The 24,992-nt window shown below is 28.4% G+C and overlaps 2 protein-coding genes across 2 annotated transcripts in view; both read right to left on the reverse strand.

Moving 5' to 3' along the window:
• LOC123295523 (Krueppel-like factor 7) overlaps positions 1-24,992 on the reverse strand; it is an 832,728-nt gene that overhangs the window by 722,048 nt on the left and 85,688 nt on the right. The gene's annotated exons all lie outside the window — the stretch shown is intronic.
• On the reverse strand, positions 11,594-12,527 carry LOC123295524. Its single transcript, XM_044876904.1, has 3 exons — positions 12,359-12,527; positions 11,847-12,017; positions 11,594-11,774 (listed from the first exon to the last, which is right to left on the reverse strand). The coding sequence occupies exons 1-3, from the start codon at positions 12,401-12,403 to the stop codon at positions 11,631-11,633; spliced, it is 360 nt and encodes a 119-aa protein (XP_044732839.1). The 5' UTR covers positions 12,404-12,527; the 3' UTR covers positions 11,594-11,630.

The raw sequence follows: 24,992 nt of genomic DNA on the forward strand, positions 1-24,992 counted from the left end.
AATATATCCATAGATAATAAATAATTATATTTATGATAATTAGTTGTCTATAAATATATCTGTCAACCTTATTTGTGTTATTTCGTATAATGATACCGATATTACGTCACCAAATTGGATGTCCGCGTTTTTGACAGTTTAAAAAAAGTTTAAAATTTAATTAAGTTTTTGGCAAGAAAGCGTGTGTATTTTTCCGAAATAACTTTTTGGTGGCTTCTTATTAGCAACATTTTGAAGTACTTTTTCAAATATAGTAGAATACCCTATTGGTAAATATACTAATATTTCTTACAGTGTACTAATATAATAAATAAATCCAAAGCTATTTAAATAATGTTCAAGTATTAATAAAATTCAACACGAATATAATGTTGGTTTGCAACCAAACACTAATTTTAGATAAAATTAATGAAAACCAATGTATAATATGTGTTACTACACAATAACTCATTATTTATTTTATTTATTATATCAGTTATAATAAATTAAATAAGTTTTTTTAATATATTTTAAATATATTTATAACGAATTTATAGCAAAAAATAAAAACCGATGTAAAATAAATCGGATTATTTCTACATACCTATCTCCCCCTTTCTCCTCCACTCTCTTTGGCTTTGTTATAAAATTATTTAGAAAAATTTATGTTGTGTAATAAGTAATAACAGAAAACTTTTATGTTATGTTTCTATCCAGGAAGTTTTTATAAAAATATATTTTTAAAAATAAAGTTCAGTTACCAAAACCATTACAACCAATATTTTATTGATGCCACGAAATAAACCAAACCCACCAGTCCATGTTCAGTTTTATGGCATTATTTGCCTTTTATTTTTTTAATAACAAAAATTTAAATCGAGTTTTTTTTATTCTTACAACATGTAATATCATGATATAGGACATGGATAAAGTTAATTAGGACGTCAAGCTAAAACGAACGTTGTTTCAATATCAAAAAATCTACTGAATTGAAGAAATACGTTTATTCAGCTGTTAATCTTAACAAGTCAATATTTAGGTTAAGACATTTTTGCTTGCAATTACACGGTAAGAAATGCATGGCGTTTATTACAATGCTGGTATGATATATGGCGTTATTTACAATACATAAGGCGTTATTTACAAAACTATAGCGTTATTTACAATAAACTATGGATACAATACACACAGTGTATTGTATATACCATACCAGTATTGTAATAAGCGCCATGCATTTCTTACCGTGTAGAAAATAACTACGCAAATAATCACGAGAATGTTGAGATCAAGGAGTTGAACAAGGCGGTGCAAGGTTCGGCAAGAAACTAAAAGATCCTGCCTGATTTGGTACTACTTCGCGAGAATGTGTTAGGAGGCTCAGTAGTAGAAATATACGGCGATTTAATTTTCAAACAAATACAAAAAATAGTTATTTCTTATACAGCAATTCAAAAAGTACTGTCAGTCATATATAACATTATCAATATAATCATTTTTAGTTATTTGAATCGGAATCCGGCCATCTTTTCCTAGATTAAAGTATACCAAGAGCAATATTTCAAAAAATATTTAAAATTCCTACTACAATTACTCTTAAAATGGAATATTAATTATATTTAAAGAAAATTAAAAACAGAAGAGCATTTACACAAAACAGTTCAAACAATGAAACAAACATCAGTTTAAAACAATGAAACAAAGAAGTATTTATGTTTTTATAGTAAAGAGCATAGAGACTTATTCTAATTCTTCAAGAAAGGAAACTGAAAAAAATTGTAGGTTGAAAATATGAGGCTTGGAATGTTTTGATACCTGATATCTCGTCAATAACTCAAACAAGAGGATCAAATTTCCTCTTGTGAAAAGAGTTTTAGAACTTATTCGTATGATTAATCCAAGCATAAAAGAATTTTATTTGACCCTTTACGTATACGTCATTACAATCTGCAATTGAAATATTTTCTGTAAAATATTCTAAACAAATGGGTCCATATCCTCCAAGCTATTTTTATAAAAGCATTATAATTGTTTAAACAAAAAGGATATCATTTGAAAACAAACATTATTTTTTCCCAAAATTTTATATACAATTTGTTTATCCTAGGTGCCTTAGTAAAATTCATAAAAATGATATACGTGCTTCTGTATAGATATATTTCTTAAATAACATCTCCACCTACGTAAACCTTTGTTTAGGATAAAAATAAGGGCCGTAAACATTCATATATTATTATATAAACTATGTATGTTTTATGCTAATATCTGCACTCGAATTCGGTACACTTATTCAGCAAAGACACAGTATAAGGACACATTATATTTTGATTATCGTGACTATGTCATAAGCAATCGATTTCAAGGCTTTTTTTAGTTTTAAACAACGCATTTTGGTGGTAGGATTTTATGCAAAATTATTGGTAAAATTTAAAATTGGTTTAACAAATATGGTAGAGTGCAAATCAATGCAAAGTTTAAGGTAAGAATTAACATTTTGCAAAATTGAATTTTTACAATATTTCTACTGAGCAACAGAACAACGATTAGACGTTGTTATTCTTAACGATTGTTGCAAGAAAAAGCACAGATAAGAGCTAACAATTAAAATATTTTTATTAATTACCATATTTGTATTAAACCAAATTTTTTCAAGTTCTCGGTGACCTAGAGGCGTTAATTTGGACAATAGCTCATAAAATGACAATGAATGACAATGTGAAAAAAGAAGAAGAAAAACGAAAAGGAGGATAAAAAGATGAAGAAAAACGCACTTAAGGGTTCAATGGAATTTGGTAATTGATTTTAAACTAGCTTCCCGATGAATCGAGACCTGAAATTTGGACCATAGGTCACAATTAGATGACAATGTATTCACATAGCTCTACAAAGCAGAAAAAAAAGAATAATAAAAATTTTTAATGTATCATGTTTTTATAATGGACTAAAATGTACCAAATAATAAATAGCTATTAAAGTACTATGATTAAGTAAGTATGATTGGAAACGAAAAACATGGGGCGCATGTACACTTCACTTTTTATAGTTATGAATTGCATGCGCCCCATGTTTTTCGTATCTAATCTTTTTTATTATTTAAGTATTTTACTAGCTTTTTATTATTTCATACCTTTTAATCCGTTATAAACATGGTACATTTTTTTAGTTTTTTACATTTGTTATAGGCATATGTCAGAGAAACGGAGGTTAAACCCCATTAGAAATTTTATTATTATTATTTTACATTTGTTTCAAATTTTTGTGTACTTTAAATAAATTTTCATAATAAAAATTTGTTTCATCACTTATATGAGCAGTGTTTGTGTATGATATATACACAAACATACAAATAGAACAAGATACGAAGAAGTTGCATATAATTGAGTTACTTACATAGAACAAACAAAGCGACAGGGTCGTTAACATCCTACACTGAATATTTAAAGGACGTTCGAATCTCGACTTCTGTGTAATTTTTAAAAGTTTCTTTCTATTTGTTCAAATTTGTTACAAAAAATTGCAGGACAGACAAATTGAGATTGGAAAAACTTTGAACATTTTTATTTCGATTAGTATCCAAACTTGTGTGTGGGTAACATAAGTATGAAATGTAAATAGGGTTCGTTGTGCCGGTACAGGACGGGTTGGTGTATATATCTTCATGAACCTCATAAACTGTCAAGTCTTAAGCCTACTTTTCGTTCTATATAGTTTAAAAAATATATATATTTTATAAGTAAAGAGGTTATAACTGCACTACCATATCTTCTTCATCCATTGTGGTGTACGTTCGCGAGTATGTATGTACACAAAAAATTTTTTTGTTTTAAATTTTACGGATAAACGTTCAAAGAATATAAAGGAAGGATTCTTTTATTGCAATTTTTATATACAGTGGGTGTATTTTCAATAGAAAAGTAATTTTCATAGAGTATTTTACGATTTTCATAAAACCATTTATCTTAACGAAAAAACAATTTTCATATATCTTATCTACTGGTCGATTGTGATGCGTGTTGGAGAGAAAAGAAACAGTTGGCCATAATAAGTGGACGCAATAAAATTCAAATATGCAAACGATAATTGCATATCCCGCTCATAAATAATGTTAAATCAACTGGAGCTATTAGTATCCAAATATTTTCTAAATAATTGTCTAAAATCCATCCGGTTTTCGTGTGAAATTTTGCACAATACTCTTTGATAAAAATCAATAATTATGGAATAAGTTTTACCAAAAAATACAAAAATCGGTCGCAATAGGGGATAATTCTGATGTCGAATTCGTCATATTACTCATAAAAATATAAAACTGGCTTAATACCATGTCAAAATGTGAAATTAAAATGGATTAAAAACGAAGAAGTTATAAGCAATCGAAGATCGCATTCTATCTCCTTTCACCAAAACAAAGTTTTAAATGTAATCTCTATGACGATAACTACGTATGACGTCATTAATGGGTATCTTCCTCTTTGCTTAGTTAGGAATTTTAAACGTTCATATCTTGCATACTAATAAATATTTTTAGAAACCAACTTCAATTATCTATTCATGAAGTGAAAATTCTTTATCTGAAGTGATTTAAAAAAATTATGTCCGATTCCCCATTGGCCCTAATTGGTCGAATATTTTCTATGAAAATGAAATTGTCCGAAATTGAAGCCTTATATTTTGGAAAGTTTTCGGCATTATTTGTGAACTACTCACCTAGTGATAAACCGTTGTTTTTTAGATTTTCTTTACCTTCAAAATACAAACAAAATTTTCTATTTTTTAAATAATATCAAAAACCGCCATCTTTCGATAAAATAGAAAAAATTTATTTTGGTAAATAGTTCATAAGATTTATTTTATATTTCTAAGATTTCTCTGATTTCCAGAATATTTCCTGATCATCTGTGGTCTCTTGATAAAGGTTGTATCTTTTAAAAGGTTTTTATTCTATTTTAGTTCTCTCTACCAATGTAGAGTAGAATAAAAATCTTTTAGAGATGCACTTTTTATCAAGACATGGCAGTCATATCCACTGATAGGATTTTTTCAATTTATAGGATGTCTTCCAATTAAATTTTTTGTTTTCAGGATAACTTTAATGTAATTCACGAAGAAAGGCATACTTTACGAAAGCATGTCGATTATAGCTCACGGAAGAACATTGATACGACTGTAGATAGGAATTCACTCTCTTACCAGGAATAGAACATTGTTTACAAACAATGCCTAAACGATTTTTGTGTACAAAGCCTGGATTTTATATTGTAGTAATTTTATAAAATTAGATAAAATTCCATCTTGAATATGATCTACACAGCAGCGAATACAGAGCAACTATAAATGAATTCAACTTACGATTGACTGTACAAACAAAACTATTATAAATTTAAAATCTTTTTGTTATTTTAGTCATGAATTTAGTTTTCAGTAGGATGTATCATCGTCATAAATGTAATTTTGCATATTTAAACATAACACACAAAAGCATTTTATATAATAGCAGGAGAGATACACTGTAGAAGCCTACTGTACTAGAAGCTAACTAACTATGTAGTACAATCATCTTGGACTTTCACTACTCTCAAAACAAATACGTATAATATATAGATGATTCATGGTAAACTTTTGATGATATGTAGGTAGCGTCCGATCAGAGAATCCAGTAAAAAATAGTTTACATCTTTAAAGTGGCCCCAATATTATAAAATTTTGTGGCTTTTTTTGCCCAAAAAAACATTGAAAATATCTTGAAAACAGTTTGAAAGTGAAAACAAACAATTGAGTGAGTTAATTGTGGAAATACCTTGTATAGAAAATGTTGATGGCACTAGTTGAAGTTACTTGTAAATTTAGAAATCTTTTACGGTTTTGAAGAAAATAGACATCAAATTTTTGTTCTAATTTGCGATTTTATGGATAAGCAGTGATTTTTACGAAAAGACGTTTCAAATAAAAATTTTTTATTTTTATAAGAATATTTTTTACTTTTGAACTTTTGTTCTATCTGTAACAGGTTACGAGATGGATCCTACGGGCCCTAAACTTTGACCTATATTTATCGTTTACGTACTTAAACTCTTCATATCTCTTTTTGTTTTTGAGTTATCTTGTCCACGGACCAGACATCCGAAAATGGACTTTCTAGGTGATTTTATGAACACCAATACGAAAATTTTGTTCGTAGCATATTTCTAAGCGTTGCAAACTTGTGATTAAACTTAGTATACTTCGAATTATATACGGGGTGTCTCAGGAGTAACGAATGCCCTTGTTTTGTCAGGTAAAAAAAATGTCTAAGACGAAAAATAGGCAGCAAATTCAACTTCAAAATCAACTATTTTTAGTAATATCATTTTTAAAATTACTATAATCATTTATTTCTGATGTCATTTAAAATCCAACTTGATAATAATAAAAGTAAAAATATCTATAGCAAGCAATCAAGAAATTTGAATTAATATATTAATTATATTAATAAGAAAACCCTGTTATCCTTCATGAATTTAGTTTATGTTTATTTCCGATTCGTTTTCGATTTGAGTGTTTTTGTAAACAACGGCCGCACTTTTTTCACTTTAAGGTGACTGCCCTAACTTTTAACTTAACTTTTTTTATGTAGAAAACTTATTTTATTGTATTTTAATCATCAAACACTACATATTTTGAAAATTTTCCATTATTTGATATATTATTGAGTGCTTAGTTGAATGATCTGTTTTAAATGACTATAGTAATATAGTTATAGCCTAGTAAAGGCAAGAAACGCAAATTTAATATATCTCTCTCGTGCGATACTAACATTTTATTATTATAGAAGGTACGGTTCGTACGTACGTATGTACTACGTACACCAACGAACATTCACTAACATAGTCGAGTTAGTTAACTTCTATCATTCTATACAATATACATAATAAAAACAGGATGTAGTATTGTTTGCATTTTGATTTGTCAATACAATATTCAAATGTTTCTATCATGTTCTCTTTGTTTTACACATTTATTTTATGGATGTCAAAGGTAACGATGAAATCCGTCAACACGCAAATTGTCTATTTACGACCTCAATCCAATTTTTAACGTGTTTTTCACGAAAACCTTGTGTACAAATTCTCTCAAATAAGTCGTTAATAGACAGTAGTACAGAAAAAGCGCGAATAAAAGCATAGAATAGAGTGATCAAAATGGGATTATAAAATTTTAATTTGAAATAAAAACAGGTCCTACGGAAACAAGACCCAATTGACCTATGTTGCTCATTTACGAACTCGAACTCTCTTATTACGTCCTCAGCACGCTCAAAAAATTTCAGCCTGATATCTCTTTTCGTTTTTGAGTTATCGTGATGACAGAAGGACAGACGACAGATAGACAGACGGACGACAGATAAACAAACAGACAACCGGAAGTGGACTAATTAGGTGATTTTACGAACACTTATAACAAAATTTTGTTCATAGCATCAATATTTTTAAGCGTTACAAACTTGGAACTAAACTTCCAGGTAGTGTCCAGGGTAGGTAGAATATGAGTACCTATAACATATCCAAATTTCAAATCGATAGAGTAAAGGGTACAATCGCAGTGCTTGAAATTCAACTGTAACTTTTACCATTCTTATCTGGAAAAGGTCTGTTCTTTATAAACATTTTTTTCCACCAAAGAATGTTTAAGAAGAGTCTTAAGAAAATAATAAAGTTTCACACCAATTCAATAATAATTTTACGCCATTGAAAAATGTATATAGAACCGTCTTAATCGATTTTAATTTTGATTTCAGATCTTTCTCATCTATTCTCGCACATTTTCAAATTTTAACAAAAGATACATTGAAATTCAACATCAAGACAAAAGCCTAATTTCAACATAGACATGAAATAGAATTGACGGATTTCATATAGTACTTTGTGAACAATACATTCACTATATAGGTATAAATAAGACTTACTAACTTCGTTCACTGTTTATAACATTATTATTAGATTTGACTGATGACAACAAACCACTCAATACTCATTATATTAAATTCAATGTATATCAAAAGTAAGTAACATCAAGTAATACACATCATATTTTTAAATAACCAGTCTTGTTTTATTTGTTGAGTTCTTTAACATTTTAAATAATAAATAATAATAGGTTGGAGTTGGAGACATTCTATGATGGATGAATAGACAGATACATGACATGGAAAACACGTTCAAATATCAATTGTACACTATATTTATTATTGATTTAAATATCATTTATTGAAAGTTATTTTTAGTATTTTCATTTTGTCAAGGTCAAATCTTTGAAAGCAGAAACAATTGATACTGTGCACAGATAAAAATATTTTTCATCTAATTTTTTACTATCTAGCTGACCGACCACCTTCTCTTTTATTCTGTCTAGCCCATCATCCACATTCTCGCAGAGTAATCTTCGCCCAGTATACTTTGCAAAGATAGCCAAAGTGAAGCACTCACTTCACCACTCACTCTTACTTACGCAAGTCAAACTATGGCTAACATCGAGATGGCAACAGCTGTTGCGATTATTTACTACAATTATTTTGTTTGCTGAAAATAAATGTTTTATGAAATTACGCGTCATTAATTATACAACAATGTTTTATATTAGATACAATAGCTAGTGAAGTACACAAATAAGACATAAAGCTCGCCTGTACTCATCTGGGTGCTTCGTGTTGCCTTTGACTCGGGTACGAAAACCTGCATTTATAGCAAGGGCGAGTCAAGGACAGGCGAGAAACCCCACGTTCTTGTTCTTCGTCTAACTTTGTGCTACTCTGCGCTACTTTTCTGTATATATGAAATATGTCAAGGTGTATTAAATTTGGTCCCAAGTTTGTAACGCTTGAGAATATTGATGCTACGAACAAAATTTTGGTATAGCTGTTCATAAAATCAACTTATCTGTCTATATTTTGATTGTTGGCCTGTTCGCCTGCGGACACGATAACTCAAAAATGAAAAGATAAATTAAGCTAAAATTTTTATAGCGTACTTAGGACGTAAAAAGTGACGTCGATTTCGTAAATGAGCAACATAGGTCAATTGGGTCTTCGATCCGTAGCACCCATCTTATAAACCATTGCTTATAAAAAAATAAACAACTTTTGTTCGAAACATTTTTTCGTTAACATCATTGTTGATCCGGGATGGCGAAAATTAATTTTATTTTATAATTTGTTCACTGAAAAAGTGAGAAGAAAGATGCTCAAAAAGATTATTACTTCGTGTGTAAGAGTGGCTATCTTTTTTTACTAACATGACGTAAAAAAACAAATGATTGCCTTATTAACACTGTCTGTACATGGTATTTCAACATATAACTCAGTCAGTTGTTTATTTTTATTTGTTAGTACCTACTTCCGATACACTTTTAACAACGCCATCGTCGTATTTCTTACCATGCTTCACAATAAATAACAAAGTAAACAAAAAAATTATGGTGGAAGCGCAAATAAATGCCATTGTACACAGTAATATATATTTTTGTACTTAAACGACAACATTATAGAAGGTTCTGTAACAAAATACTTTATCTCAATATATAAATTTGCCAATTTTACTTGAAAATTGGCTTTCTTTACGTAATTTTCTTTCTGTTCTTGTCTTCCATTTTTGTTTTCCTTGAATTTTCTCTCAATTTTCTATTTTAAATTTGGGCCCATTTATAAAATTCTGCAAGCAAACAAAAGGAAGGACAAGTATTTATTAATGTAACAATGGACAGATGGTTCATTATTACGTCTTTACGCTTGTTTTTTAAATTTTAGGTTATTTATTGAGGGATAATAAGAGGACATCGGATACTCGATAGTTTTATGAATAAGATTATTTATTTATTATGACGAATAATATTCTGTTATGACTTTAAATTAGCTACATGTTAGTTGAATACCTCCTATAATGATGTATGTTTAAAATAGATAATAATATTTTAATAGTTTTTTAATAGTTCAATAAAATTCATTTCCAAAAAAAGGAAGTTATGTAATTGCTTTCGCTTTTTTTTTTACAATTTGCATAAAATATTTGTGTAATTATAATGTGATTTAAAATGCAAGAATGAAACTCTGAGGAATAAGTTGAATTTTTTACATTTATGGTTGTTTTTGAAAAAAACTCGTTTCAAAGAATAAATTGTTGGACGTTGCAATTCTAAAAATAATCAATTTTACATTTATCTACAACTTTCTTATCATAATCTAAAAATGTTATTAAACAATTGTCTTCAATTAAAAAATATTTTTATTTGGATTTTCGTACCTATCACAAAAATTGAATCCACTGGGTGGTTAACCAGTATAAATAAATATTCAGCACATTTCGCTGGCATTAATTTGCTATAAAATTTTAAATATAGTTGATTTTGAAATATAATATATCGGAACATGTCAGTATGGGTGTCAGGTCCATACTGACTGGTGATATCCAGAATACTTTTGGAGAATAGTGCTATTTAACACTGTAATCTAACTCACGGTATTAATGACATACCGGCAATATTTATTTAAATGACAAAATAGGTTAAGAATAATATAATGGCTATTTTTAATTTAATTAATTTTAATCAATTTTTTCCATGAACGGTTTTTTCAGGCAAGCCTATGCCATTAATTTCGTAATTAAATAATCTTTCTTCTGATACTAATTACGGTTAGCTAACAGATTGGTGAAGTTACCTCATCAAGTATGAACGGATAAGTCAATATAAGTAACTGCACCAATCTGTTAGCCAATCGAAATTGGTATCAGAAGAAAGATAATTTTATATCGAAAATAATGGTATAGGCTTGCCTGAAAAAAATCGTCCATGGAAAAAATTAATTATTAATAATTAAATTAAAAATAGAAATGACCAGTGTTACCAGATTATTTGTTTCTCGAATCGCCTTGCCAGAGCGCGTGTGTGGCCAAATTAGCCAGATATTTTTTCCCGAAGTAGCCAAATTACGGCGCTGTGTTTCTTATGATCGTAATACGGCGCTAGTAGTACTTCAAGTAAGCGCCAATATTTAAATGAAATATGCGTATATATAAATTTTTGCTTCTTTTATTTAAATAATTTACGATTTAAATACAATTATTTATTCATAGATTTTACTTTTGAGATAGAATTATTGTTCGAAAACAGTCTTAAAAATTTAAAAATCTATAAAAACGGAAATAGAAACTTTGGTTATCAGTAGGCAAACGATAAAATTATCTCGCCTCATTAGCTATTTAGGAGCCACAGATTAGGAGCAGAAAAATCGCCACATCTGGCAACCCTGGCCATGAACACTTTTTGATCGGAAAAATATGATAGGCAAGTTTAAAAATCAATAAAATTTCATAAAAAATATGTCTCAACTTGTTATCAAATAGGTGAAGATCGACCTTATACCATCTCTTGCATTATAAATAAGCAAGTTATCATAAATCAAAATTAATATGGCCATCATGTACCTACACAAATGCAGTAAAATAATTAAACATAATTTTTTATAAGGAATGATTACTAATTACTAAATGATCCTAAGTGGTTATTTATTTACATATTTTTTTATTATCCTGCAATAAAAAATAATTACATTTATTAACAAATATCACCTTTAATTTTGTAGCCTTTTTTTATTTTTAAAATTTGAAATATTCTGCAAAAAAATTTCAGAATTCAACAATAAAAACAGCTTGTGCACCGTTTATTATAACATTGTCATATATAAAATGAATATCCATTCGATACTGTCCATTCGGGATTACCGGCGGATTACTTAAATCAGGGTAAAAATCTTTAATAAAATATGTTCCCTAAAAAAATTATAAATCTCATAAAATTTTTAGACGGTTTTCATAATTTTGTTTAAATAGCTTTATACTTACAGGAGTAAATGGACATTTTGTTTCAGAAAAATTTGTATGTGAATAAAAATGTTCAACACTGTGTCTTACCCAAGTCTGGTCAATAAAATTACAATAGTTGACTTTTTTAAACTGAACTAAAGAAGACTCTTGATATCCGTTTGACTTTCTCTGACTTAGGATCACACTAATCTATAAAATAATAGTACGATTTTGTAACTCTCGGCTAACAAAGAAGATTTTTATAAGTTTCCGCTACGATACCACAAACCAATCGATTAGCATGCTGATTTTGTATCGGGGCTTTAAAATTTTAATTTGTGTTATCATTTAATGTAAATTTAATGAAATATTTTTGTGTTTGCTTCAAACGAACTGAACTTGTCTGGAACTACTTTTCTAACGAAAGTACGAACGAGTTCAGCTCGCCTTTTCCATTTAAAGGGTTAAACATTCAATACTCGAACGATCAAGGCGATCAAAACGAATTAACGTGAACTTTTTCAATAAAAAATTAATATGTTTGTATTTACTTCTGCTTGTGATTGTTTTTCTGGTGACAAATTCAAGGTAACCATTCCATTGACCAGAAATATAGTTCGATTAAATTTTGTAAGTTTAAAATTATTCAGGTTTAAATCACTTGTTGGCGATGATTCATTTGTTAATTGAAACGATTTCAATTTAAAATCAACAGTTTTAACCACACCGATGCTCTGTAAAAATAAATATGAATAGCAAATAAAAATTTATTTGTTGAAAAACACAAAACCAATTGGTAATAAATATTTATTGAAATATTTAATTATTTATTGAAATTAAATAATGCATTTTTATGAAAATTATAGATAACTAACCTTTTCACAAATTAATTAAACATATGGGTGATTGAAGGTGTTATAGACTTTAATTGTTATTATCATCGCGGAAATCAAGCGTTCGAATTATCGATAAGACCGTAAATACATCGATAATTTTTCCTTTCTTTAATAAGATTATAACGACCAATTATATAAAGGGGTCTAATCACGCGTACGAATTATCGCTAAGACCAGAAATACATCGATAATTTTTCCTTTCTTTAATAAGATTATAACGACCAATTATAGAAAGGGGTCTATCTCGAAAGTGACATTAAATCTTTTTTCTAAATTCTTAGTTTATTAAAAATTGAACAAATGAAAAATTTTGAGTTGTAGTCATGGAGACCTTCGGTTTAGTCCCCTAAAACACACATTTCTCAAATAATAGAGATTTGAGGGAAATCTATTTTTCATAAGTATGATGCAAGGTCTATGTACTAAGATTGGGCGCGAGGCAATCCAAAACGGCAGTAGCACGTTTCTTGAATCAGCTCGTAGCGATTTTACAGATGAAAATTTTAATGTTTCTAAAGGTTTGTACCATTGGTATAGTTTTCTGATTCTGTGAAGAGTTCTATTTTAAGAAAAGAGGAAAAAAAAGTTAAAATGACGGTTATTATAAAAAAAAAAAAAAAAAAATTTTTTGGTACCCAGAGTAAAATAAAGAGATTGAAAAAGACTACTGTCGTTTTTATATCGAGTATATATCGTTTATTTCTCGAATATTTATCGAAAATCGAGATTTTAACTATTGCCTCGTCTAGTACTTACTTTTCTCGTTTCGTCTTGTTTCTTTAGTTTCTTGCTACTTTATAACTAAAGGTCTCAACAGATCACGTTAAGACCAATACCAACACACAACTTAGTGAAAAATGAAAACAAAAAATAAAAATCGAATAAGTAAATAGAACCAGAAAAAAATGCATACCTGCGTATTATAAATGAAAATATTGAAAAAAATATGAATAATAATTAATTTATTCATATTTACAACAATCGATTGGCCAACAAATATAAAACAATTTTTGTTCAAACTAAAATTTCCATTTCAAAAATTATTAATTTAAATGTAAAATACGAACAAAAGATATCAAATTATTCCAACATTTTATCGTATTTTAGATATAAATATGAATGTATAGAATTATAGATTTTCTACATGCGATATAATGATGATCGCTTAGTTATAGAAGAACTGAATACTTGTATACAAACAAAACAATAACGAAAAAAAAACCGGAAAAATACCACCGCTGATACATTCATTTTATGCATTCCATAATAAATAACATTACTGGATTTCAAATGATCACATCAGGGGAAAAAAAATTCACCATGTAGGTATGTTATCAATTGTCATAGCTGTTGTTTGTTTCATGAAATGATGGAAACTATTTTTTTGATTTAAATTATTTAGGATTCAATTTCAAAAAGGTTATTTGATTTTTGACATGAAAACTTCTTTCTAATATCAATTTTATTTAAACTTCACTTCAATTCACCATGGGAAGTGATTCTAGCGCTGCCTGGTGGTAGAAAATAGAAGCTGACTATGACAAGTCAAATTTCAACAGAAATAAATCACATCACATAGTTTAAATAATTTTTTTTTTTTATTTCACTCATTATCAAAATATAATTAAACAATTCAATTTCTATTTTCTACCACTAGACAGCGCTAGAATCAGTTCCCATGGTGAATTGATTTATGTTAAATATGTATCTAAATCTAAGCACTTAAAAAATTATTATATTATCTTGATTGTGAACTATATTCTCGTCTAGAATAGTGTTAGCAACCTCGGAGAGTGGTATTATGGTACTACATACCTAAATTAAGAATATAAATGTGTTTTTCATTCATACCTAATTCTAATACCAGTTTTAAATAATCACTTCAGTGACTTTTATTTCCTAAAAAAACTGGAGAAATTGTTGAAACCACTGCCAAATGTAATATATTAAGAGGTAGGATTGACTTTTCCTACCACAATGGGCATCACCTGTTGAATTATACCTGCGCTTGTATAACATAGCGAGTAATGTCGAATATCATGACTATTTCCGAGTGATTTTTAGATCGGGCTCCTAAATTTGGTTTTGGCCCGGACCCTTATCACTACTTTTGGTTCTGGTAGCCCAACTATCAATAATAATTAATAAATATACACCTAAATACAAATTTCAAAATTGCTGGTTTAGACATCAACCATCAACATAGAGAAAGAATTAATGAATTGAGTTCTCAGATACAAATTAATAGTAACACTAGCTAAAATTTGTTCTTTTAAGTGCAATTAATGCTTTCTCTAATTTAATTGTAATTTTATTCAGAATACAATTTTTTACTTCAGAACCATCAGCGTTCAAGTGTGGTATAACTTCGTTCAGTATACGAATCAAAAAATAAAGTATTTTGACATCTCAATGCCAATTTGAATACATCAGTTAATTAATTGTGCTCGTGGAAAAACAACGATACAGAATAATGGTTATGTATATTTGTAAAAGGAAATTTTTCACGAGGTATGTAATTTTCAAAACAAATTTACGATGTTTTGTACACAATATCAAAAGTATAAGCAGTATTTCTCAACCATGAGTAAGTTGGCAATACATGATAAACGGATTGAACCAAAAAAATCATTAAAAAATAAATTTTATGTCGTTCGACAAAAACATTGAAAAATAATGGATAAAATACAGATTTAAACGATATTATTCTTGTTTGTAGATGTTGTAAGATGAAGAAGATTGAAGAAATGGTTATCAAAAATTTTTTTAAATATGCTTGCTAAATTTTGGAATACTTAATCAAAATGCATTGAGATAATAAACGATCGAAACGAAAACTCCTTGGAATGAATAATTTTCCACAATTAAGTAAGTATAAACTAGTATTAAGATGACAAGACTCTATCCACAAAAAATTGAAACTAATTCAAAAATTAAACATTGCGTAATATGAACAGAAATTTTGTCTTTTTAAATTTATATTAATTAATATTATATTATCTCAGTCTTGCATGCCTCAAAAGTAACTAAAATTCATAAAAATAAATTTCATCTATTCTATCTAATTTAATCTATTTAATTATTGCGTATTTTTAATAATATGAAAACGCATTTAAGTTTTCTTTCATTTATATAATACTATCTGTGAACTACCCGCTTCGCTGGGCAACTTTAATTTTAAATACAAGATTATTGTGTTATAACCTTCACTTCATATGCCGTGTCCTCCTTTTGTTCATAATTTCGTTTACTTCACTATTTTGGTGCGGAACGTTAATTTTTCGGTGAAAACAGCGTATGTTACTCACTGATAATGAAGCTTTCTATACGTGAAATAATTTTTCAAATCGTATAAGTACTTATTATCAACACCTATATTTTGAAGGCTCTGACCTAGTACATCTTTTCTGTTGCTTTCTCCTTTCTAAGTAAACACCTATTTGACATTATCGCGTTAATTTCAGTTCCACATTTTGTAATGCTTCCGCAATTCTCTGCATTCCTTCTATATTTTTTTTTTTTAGGCCATAAGCTTTTTTGCCGAAATCTTCACATAAAAACTTTCATCCCCTATTTTTACCCCCTTTAGGGTAAAAATTTCACAAACTTAGAATGCCGTATTTATTTATCTCCAATCAAAAGCTTAAAAAATAAATTTTGTTTCTAGCTTAAAAAAGACGAAATTTCCATATAAAATTTTCACCCCCTATTTCAAACCCTTACAGCCTTTTTCGCAGTGAAAAGTAGCCTATGTCCTTTCTAAAGCTCTAGACTGTCTCTATACCAAATTTTATTTAAATCAGTTCATTAGTTTAGGCGTGATTGCGTAACATACAGACATACAGAGTTACTTTCACATTTATAATTATAATTTATAATAATTTTTAAGACTAGAGTGATATCCATCCGCTTCGCTCGTTTTAAAAGTAAAGATTAATAAAGATTGCTCGCTTATCCCCTTTATATAATACTCGAAATAATGGTAAGGATTGTTTTACACAGGTAAAATATATGTATGGTTTTCTATTTTTTTTAAATGTATAATAGTAATTATTCATTGAGTATATCAGAATAGATTCCCGTGAAATAATATATATTGACTATTTTTACAGAAATCTGGGATTTATGGTAATGTCAAATGACTACTTTTACAGAAGTCTGTAATATATGGTAATGTCAATTTAAATTAATTTTTAAATTTTGTTTTGTTTTTTTTATCAATAGATCTTTATAAATAATATCTCATGTGTTATTCTGAAGTATGAGCTATATTGCTGTACAGTTTCATTAAAAACCATTCGCTAGTTTTAGCATGAAATCGTAACAAACAAACAAACATGCTTACTTTAGTATTTATAATAATAGAGATTAGATTTATTTATATAAGATCGATATTGTCAAGCTAATTTTTTTTCTTTGTCATCTATATTCGACTGTTAAATAAAAGAATCCTATAATATTTTTAATCATAAAGCATAAGACACACATGAGACAAGAATGTTATTAATAAAAGAATCACAAATATCAAATATTATAACATAATCATAAAAGAAATATAGATATCATTGAAATCAAAAGAAATAATTTCTACACATGCCAAACAAAACATTATTGAATTTATACATGTTCACGTTTTATAACATAATAAAGTGATTTTTTTTTGTTTCCAGATTGATTTAAATAAAACACAATAATAAAGTATGTAAGTATTAATTGTTTTAAGAATATAGGTCATACATCATCATGTATAATGTTGTACATTATATATAAGTTTTTTATTTATATATGAAACATAATGTAACAGAGTAGATCATGCAAGTATATGTCTATAGGTTTTTCAAAAATACAAACTAGAATATTCATGAAATTTAAATTTGGTTCAAATATTTTTTTTCCATAACTTTATTGGCTGGGCATTTCAACTAAAAAATTATTTTAGTAATTAATCTCTTTTTAATTACTTAGAATTAATTAATAAAAGTGCAAATTCAGTGAGAGAAATTCAAAATTTCTCAAACGGAAATTTTAAAACTGACATAACCTCATAGTATTGGCTTTCAAATTCGTTGACATATTGTATGGTATTAATTACTTATATTTTGTATAGTACTACATTGAGTTATATTGTTATACGACTTTTAATTAGAAAACTTAATAATAAAGAGTGTAAATTCTGTGTTGTAAATTCATTTTTTTAAAGTGTAAAATACATTGAACTGTCACCAATTGACAGGTCACGTCATCAACAGAGAGCGCCAAAAGACTGCGTTTAAACATCTCAAAATTATTCTGTATTTTAAATATTTTCTTACACTTAACGCATTTTTAAACAGTATTTATAATTTTTACTATGTTATAACGGTGTAAACAAAGAATTAAAAATATAAAAAAGCATATGAATGTTCCCTATTGAATTACACTTTGGACTGTATTATTTGAAGCATCCCCAACGTTACTAGTCAACTCGTTACTAGAATTGTATGACGTAAATGTAATAAGATAAAAACAAAGATTTTTATGTTTTCTTTTTGGAAAGCGGCGTAAGGTAAAGTTTTTTTTGAATAAACAGAATCTGCAATAAATTTTCTTATGATGAAAACTTTTTTGAAGCTCCATCAGCAATTAATGTTTGTACAATTAACATTATTGTGATTTCTACCATAAAGTACTGTGTTCAAAATCACAATTTTAAAATTCAAAATAATGCCCCAAAACTGTGTTTATTGTAATCAAGGGACTTTGAACAATTATCTATCAAAGAAATGAACATTCACCTTAATTACTCCAACAGTCGGACTACCTTAATAAGTACAGTTTCAATGCATGCAAGACTGTTTTTCAAAGGATGGAAATTAGGTATTATATGTATGGTGAACAATATGAATCGATATTCGTTGTGTGCAGGGCCGAATTTAGCGAAAAATAATATAATGTTAATATACATATAGAACTTATTTAGAACAAATCTGCGGCGCTAAATCAATATTTCAATACATTAAAATGCTCAGTAACTTCATTTATCAAATATTTAAATATGTAATATTGCAACTCACTACTTATTGGATTTATAGCAATCAATGGTAAATATTATTAATTCAGAGACGATTAAGGCTTTGCTTAAGGCTTGGAATGATTGAGTGACATAGTGGCTCCTATTAAAAATTTACTAATTTATCAGAATGGGATTCTGCATTTTCGTCCGAGGCAGCTATGTAAATAAAATACTATTCCATTCTTTGTAACAATATTGATTTTTAAAGATGAAATACTAATTACTTGAAACAACTTGTCACTTTTTTAAGTAATTTTAATCGTTAATTATTGAAAAAATTGTTAGATTTCATGCAATTCTCCGCTTTGGATAAAAATTACTTGATGAGTACTTGAAAGTTTGTCCGCCCGCAGTGGAAACAATAGTAGAAAACGCATTTAGTTTGGAAGGCTTAGCTCAAAGAATATCAACTTTGCTTGCCATGGGTTAGCTCACGTTAGTCACGTAATTCGTATGACTTTGGTAATTTAAAGCACGGTCATTTTTTCTCTCGAGGGTTGAGACTTAGGTTAATTCAAACGGTTTTGTGTTTAAATCAACTTCCTTTTAATATTTTCCACCATTCATTTAATGAAATAGAATGAAAGACTTATATCTCGAAGAATCTGTTGATATTTTCAAACCAACTATAAATATCTACCGTATATACAGTATGTAGTTTAATGTACTAGGTAGGTACACTATTGTGACTACTTCAATTATTCTACATACTTCATTCAATGGCGTGTTATTAATATTTGATTACTTATTATTTCTTTGTTTTAAATTAAACATTCATATTAGCAGTAGTTACAGTGCTGTAACCTACTAGCTACAACACTGTAAAGTGTTCACTACTGCACAATTCATTCACTACCTGTTTCATGTACATCTGCTAATATTATTTAGCCTAGGTCAGGGATGGTAAACCAATGGCACGCGTAAAAATATTTTGGTCACACCATCAATCACAAAATTACAATTTTTTATGACATATAGTTTGTTTTGCATAGTATAATTGTCAATTTCATTGACAAAATAGTCATACTTGTCTATGGCCTCATTAAACATTTCTTTAGAAAAAATGACATGTTGATGCATAAAGGTACGCCACCCCTGACCTAGGAAATATGTATTGCCTACACTCTAAAAAATGGTAATTAACGAATTTGCTGCGAAAATAGATTTTTTCAAGAATTTTCTAATTTCTACAGTCCGATCCTTCCAAATTGAGTTAGAGGGTTGAAAATCAGTATATAAGTAGGAGTTGGTATCAAGTCAGTGCCTCATATTGATATTTATTATAATCAGTTGTCTATGAATATATCTGTCAAACTTATTTGTGTATTTCGTATAATGATACCGATATTACGTCATCAAATTGGATGCCCGCGTTTTTGACAGTTTAAAAAAGGTTTAAAATTTAATTTAAGTTATTGGCAAGAAAGCGTGTGTATTTTTTCGAAATAAATTTTTGGTGGCTTTTTAGTAGCAAAATCAACATTTCGAAGTACTCTTTCAAAAAAGTAGAATACCCTATTGCTATATTTTTTTATGAATAGTAATTTATTCTTACAGTGTAATCCATACCACGATGCATGTACATTCACAAGTGTTTGAAGAAACTGTATTTTTAACATCAATTAGTAAAGTTCATGCAAGAAGTCATGTGTGGAAATTCAAGATTCAATAAAAATATTTTATACTTTATGATAAGGGGGATGGGAGAGCAAATGTGCTTTAGAGTTCTTTAATTATACAAAGTGGAAGTAGTTATTAGTTTTTGAAATAAAAACTTTAATTTTCGTATCATACAAAATTTTTATGAGAAGTGTTTCTAGTTCAAGGGCCAGAGTAAATTTTAGCAACTTATTCACATCAAAATTAAAAATTAGAGATGCTGTTATAAGATAAGTATTTTTTAAGAAATTGCTAGGAAAACGATTCGAAACAACTCTTATGTGATTTTGAAGCTAATCTCAAAACTATACATCCAATCATTATACAAACTCGATTTTTGTAATATTAAACTAAACTACCCTAAAAGCTGACTTGTGTAAATCAGAAATAAAACATTTAATCGATTTCAAAATTATCCTTTAAAAAATGAACTTTTAATTTCGGACATATTGAACAATAAGTTCAGTACTGTGTTAAGAAAGTCCTTATAGAAACAGTAGATTTAAAAAAAAAGGTAGAAGTGAAGGATGCTTAAAGCACGAGATATTACGATAAAACATGAGATCTAGCAATCGTAGGTACAGGGATTTAAGTATTGTAAAATAGGGTAAATGCCACCAAATTTCCAATTCCAATTCTCGGCAACAGGTGCAGATGACAAAGAACAAAGAGTAGAGACTTACCTGTTAAAGATAATATGTCAATGTCGTTGGGTAAGGCGAGATATAACCTTTAAGGAACCACTTACTTAAAATGATTGAATGTATGTTCGATTAAAAATTTATAAGTTTGTAAAATATTCGCAATTGCCAGTTGGTTGTCTCATGTTTTTATCTTTTAAACTTGTTTAATAGCTTAATTAAATAAATATAATTATTATTATCTTTACATACCCGAAAACTGACATAAAATGAGTAGATATCGGACATCTAGCAAGTGATTATCTTTGATAGTAATTCATTGAACATACCTGAAACAAACAAAAAAAGTTTTATTAAAAAATTGAACATCAATAACTCTTAACTCTTCAAAATCGCCACTTCAACCGAATATGAGGACGAGACTATACAATCTTGAACGTAGAACACCACGGGTTTCTTTAAAATGATAAATGCTTGAAACTTCGTCAGTGGCTTCATTTTGATGAGTCTTCCCAAACTTCCCTCGACGATTTTTTACCAAAAGTCTGCGTTTACAAATGAGCACGATTACGTCATATTTGAGTTATCGTTCTGAAAAAAAAAAACAGCAGAAAATTTGTCGGATACTATGACCACTTGATAACATTAATAATTATTAAACAATAAAATATTTTTTGAATACGTACACTTTTGCTGAATTGTTTAATAATTATTAATTATATCAAGTGATCATGTTGTCCGACAAATTCCCTTCTACGTTTTTTCAAAATGATAGCTTAAAGATGACGTGCTCATGCTCATTTAAAAACGCAGCCTTTTCGAAAAATCAAAAGGATGTCAATCACGAAGTTTCAAATATGTATTCATCATTTTTAAAAAACCACATTTTCACCTAAACAAATAGAAAGAAACGGAAAAATTACACATAAATCGGGACTTGAACATACGTCCCCTAGATATTTGGTCTAGGACGTATCCTACCCTGTTACTTCTCCGATAAACAGGATACGATTTTATTTATTATAAGATTAAATGTAGTATAAAATAATAACTATTATGAAATTCAGTTTTATTCCCCAAAAATGAATGATATTCTCTTCTATAATAGAGGGGAACTATTAGGTACAATTCGTTAATTGTGTATTTGATAGGGAATAAAAATATAATAATGTATGTAATATATCATCGCCCACCATAAATACATTATACCTACGTACGATATATAGACATAATCCGATTTATGAACTCGACATTCGTTGTCCTCATCAAATAAAAGTGAAATATTTGTGTGAATGTATAAGCCTTACTTTGTTCTTTTTATACAAAATTGTATACACTGTTTGTATACTAAATGCCAGTAACTAAAAAATAGATCATTTTTTCGTAAAAAATTCTTGGGGTACTAAATTTCAATTATTGTAATTATTAGTAAAAGTAAAGCCATTATAAAATATCTTAAAAAGCACCCCACGCTGTTTTACGCTAAAATGATTTTTTTGAATTTAAAGAAATTATTTTCTACCAGTTAGTTCAGCTAGTAACGAAAGCATGTTTTTTAATTTTTTTAAACTATTATTTATTTTGTATTTTTTTTAGTTTTTTAGACTTTTAAATATTTATAAAAAAATCAGTATAGATATGGTGGGAGCGCAAATAAATGTATATATTTTCTTATATGGAAATCGTTATTCCTGAAAATCCTGATTACGGTAATCAAATAAACGCATCACGATAATTACTGTATTGTCATTCATTCTTGATAAGCTTGTCAAATTTTGAGTTAATCCGACTTTTTGAAGGGGGTCAAAATCATGTTCAAAGTTTCCGTTACATACTAATATACGTAAGAAGCTAATACAAGCCTAATATAGTAATCTACTTACTATCTTTTTTCACTTATACTTAGTCTACATTCATTTTGGGCGCTTACATATTTTGAACATGCTCACAAAACGTGCGCAATGTTAATTTTGACACTGAGAGTGCTCTCAAAGCGCTCTTATAGACCATAATAGTTTCTACGTCGCCATGCATGTTTGTCCTTGTCCCTGTTCACATATTCCTTGACTCACATATTATTGTAAATATAGGGTTTATATTTGTGTTATTATGTTTGAGACATGAAATCTGGAAACAGACAAGGACAAACATACATAATGACGTAGTAACTACTTTGGTTTGACAAGTCAAAACAAACACGATTTTTTTAAACGTTGTCACGAATCTGTTCAAAAGTTTAGCTCATTGACAAGTAACCACGTAGACTCTACGAGCTAAAAGAGAGGCAGTAAAAATATAACATTCACTACATCATTAGTCTATTCACTTAAAGCTTGTGAGCACCCAAAGCGAGTACAGCCTTAGTGTAATACACCGACGTAAAAAGAACAGACTAATATTGTCGAATAAAATATAGCATTTAGAATCGTCATCATTGAAACCATCATATTTTTACTTCATCGAGTTTAATTAATTAATGTAATTAATGTCTGTTTCATTTTTGTATATACATATCTTATGTCTCTGTTCAATATGTTTATTTCATGTTTCACTCATATTATATGATGTACGTTTTACAGTAAATTAAAAATATATTTTTGTGAAGAACATGTAAATATTATTAGTTTTTAGGTTTTTTTTCTTGGAAAATGTTATTTATATCTATTACAGACTTGCAAAATTTGTTTGCCAGTTGTCAACATACTTTAATTATAGCAAACCCAAAAGCTTTTACTCTATATTAAACTTCTACGAAAATGTATATATATAAAATCGGTTCTTACATTCACTTTTTCCTCGTAATGTATTTCAACTCTATTCTAATTTACTAATACCTAGAAAGGTGTTTCGTAGCATTGATGGCAAGTCACAGTACCAGAGAAAAAAAAAACTATTTCAAAAAATTTTTTTATAAAAAATACTTTTTAGAACACAAGCTTTTATTTTACTAATTAGTAGAAAATAATTTTTTCTACGAGTCACTCATCCATGACTATTTTTAAAAGCTTGAGACGCTCAATATAAAATATCAACAATGAGTCGGAACACCTGAATGTATGTATGTAACTATGTTTGTTCGAGTGGAATTTTGCAATGTAGATTTATAATGAGCGCCTTATGCTTTTACGAATAGTCATGTATGAGTGACTCATAGAAAAAATCATTTTCTACTTTTTAGTACAATAAAGGCTTGTGCTCAAAAAAGTATTTTTTATTTAAAGTTTTAATTTAAGACTAAGACCGTATGCATATCAAAGATGGTGGAAGCTATAGGAAAATCAGGACATCACCTTACTATGTATTGTCATCTCAACTAAGCGTAAACTAAGCATGCAAGGTTTCAGCTCAATCGGAAACCGGGAAATGGATCAAATTTGACTTGCAAGATTTCATTACAGACAGAAAACGGGACAGGTGAAACTAAATAAAAGTTTGTGAAAAGTACAACAAAATCAAAACAAATGTACAAACAATTTTGTCAGTTATTCTATTTCTACAAGATATCTATACTTTCTATAACTTTTTATTTCACCGAATATGTAAAAAAAACTTTATTGTGAAATAAGAATTTTTTTAATTAAATTGTATTGATGGCATTGTCGTTATGCTTTAGGTACAGCTTCCAAAACTTTAAGCAAAATAACTAAAAATTACTATCAATATTTTTTTGTGTGTACGATTGACAGACAACTCCTTTTATACTGAAAATATATTGTATTTTTTTAAAAGACAGTACAGGCTCATTAATTCGGCACTGCAATAAACAATAGTTCAATAATACGGCACCCTCCTGCAGTCGAATTTCATAAGAAAAATTACCAAAAAAGAGTATTTATATTCCAGTTATGATCATCAATGTTTCTATACAATCCAGTAATCCGAACATTCCCATAATCCGACACCATCTGGTTTTAATAGTGCCTTTTAATAATTATCT

Source organism: Chrysoperla carnea, chromosome 3 (assembly GCF_905475395.1).
Source record: "Chrysoperla carnea chromosome 3, inChrCarn1.1, whole genome shotgun sequence".
Lineage (NCBI taxonomy): Eukaryota > Metazoa > Arthropoda > Insecta > Neuroptera > Chrysopidae > Chrysoperla > Chrysoperla carnea.

Excerpts from the sequence above, each read along its gene's own strand:
- LOC123295524 (XM_044876904.1), bottom strand. The coding sequence starts at position 12,403 with ATGGTTACCTTGAATTTGTCACCAGAAAAACAATCACAAGCAGAA. Across the intron at positions 12,018-12,358 it reads AAAAACAATCACAAGCAGAA|ATTAGTGTGATCCTAAGTCA; the intron begins GTAAATACAAAC and ends ATTATTTTATAG. Across the intron at positions 11,775-11,846 it reads CAAAATGTCCATTTACTCCT|GGAACATATTTTATTAAAGA; the intron begins GTAAGTATAAAG and ends TAATTTTTTTAG.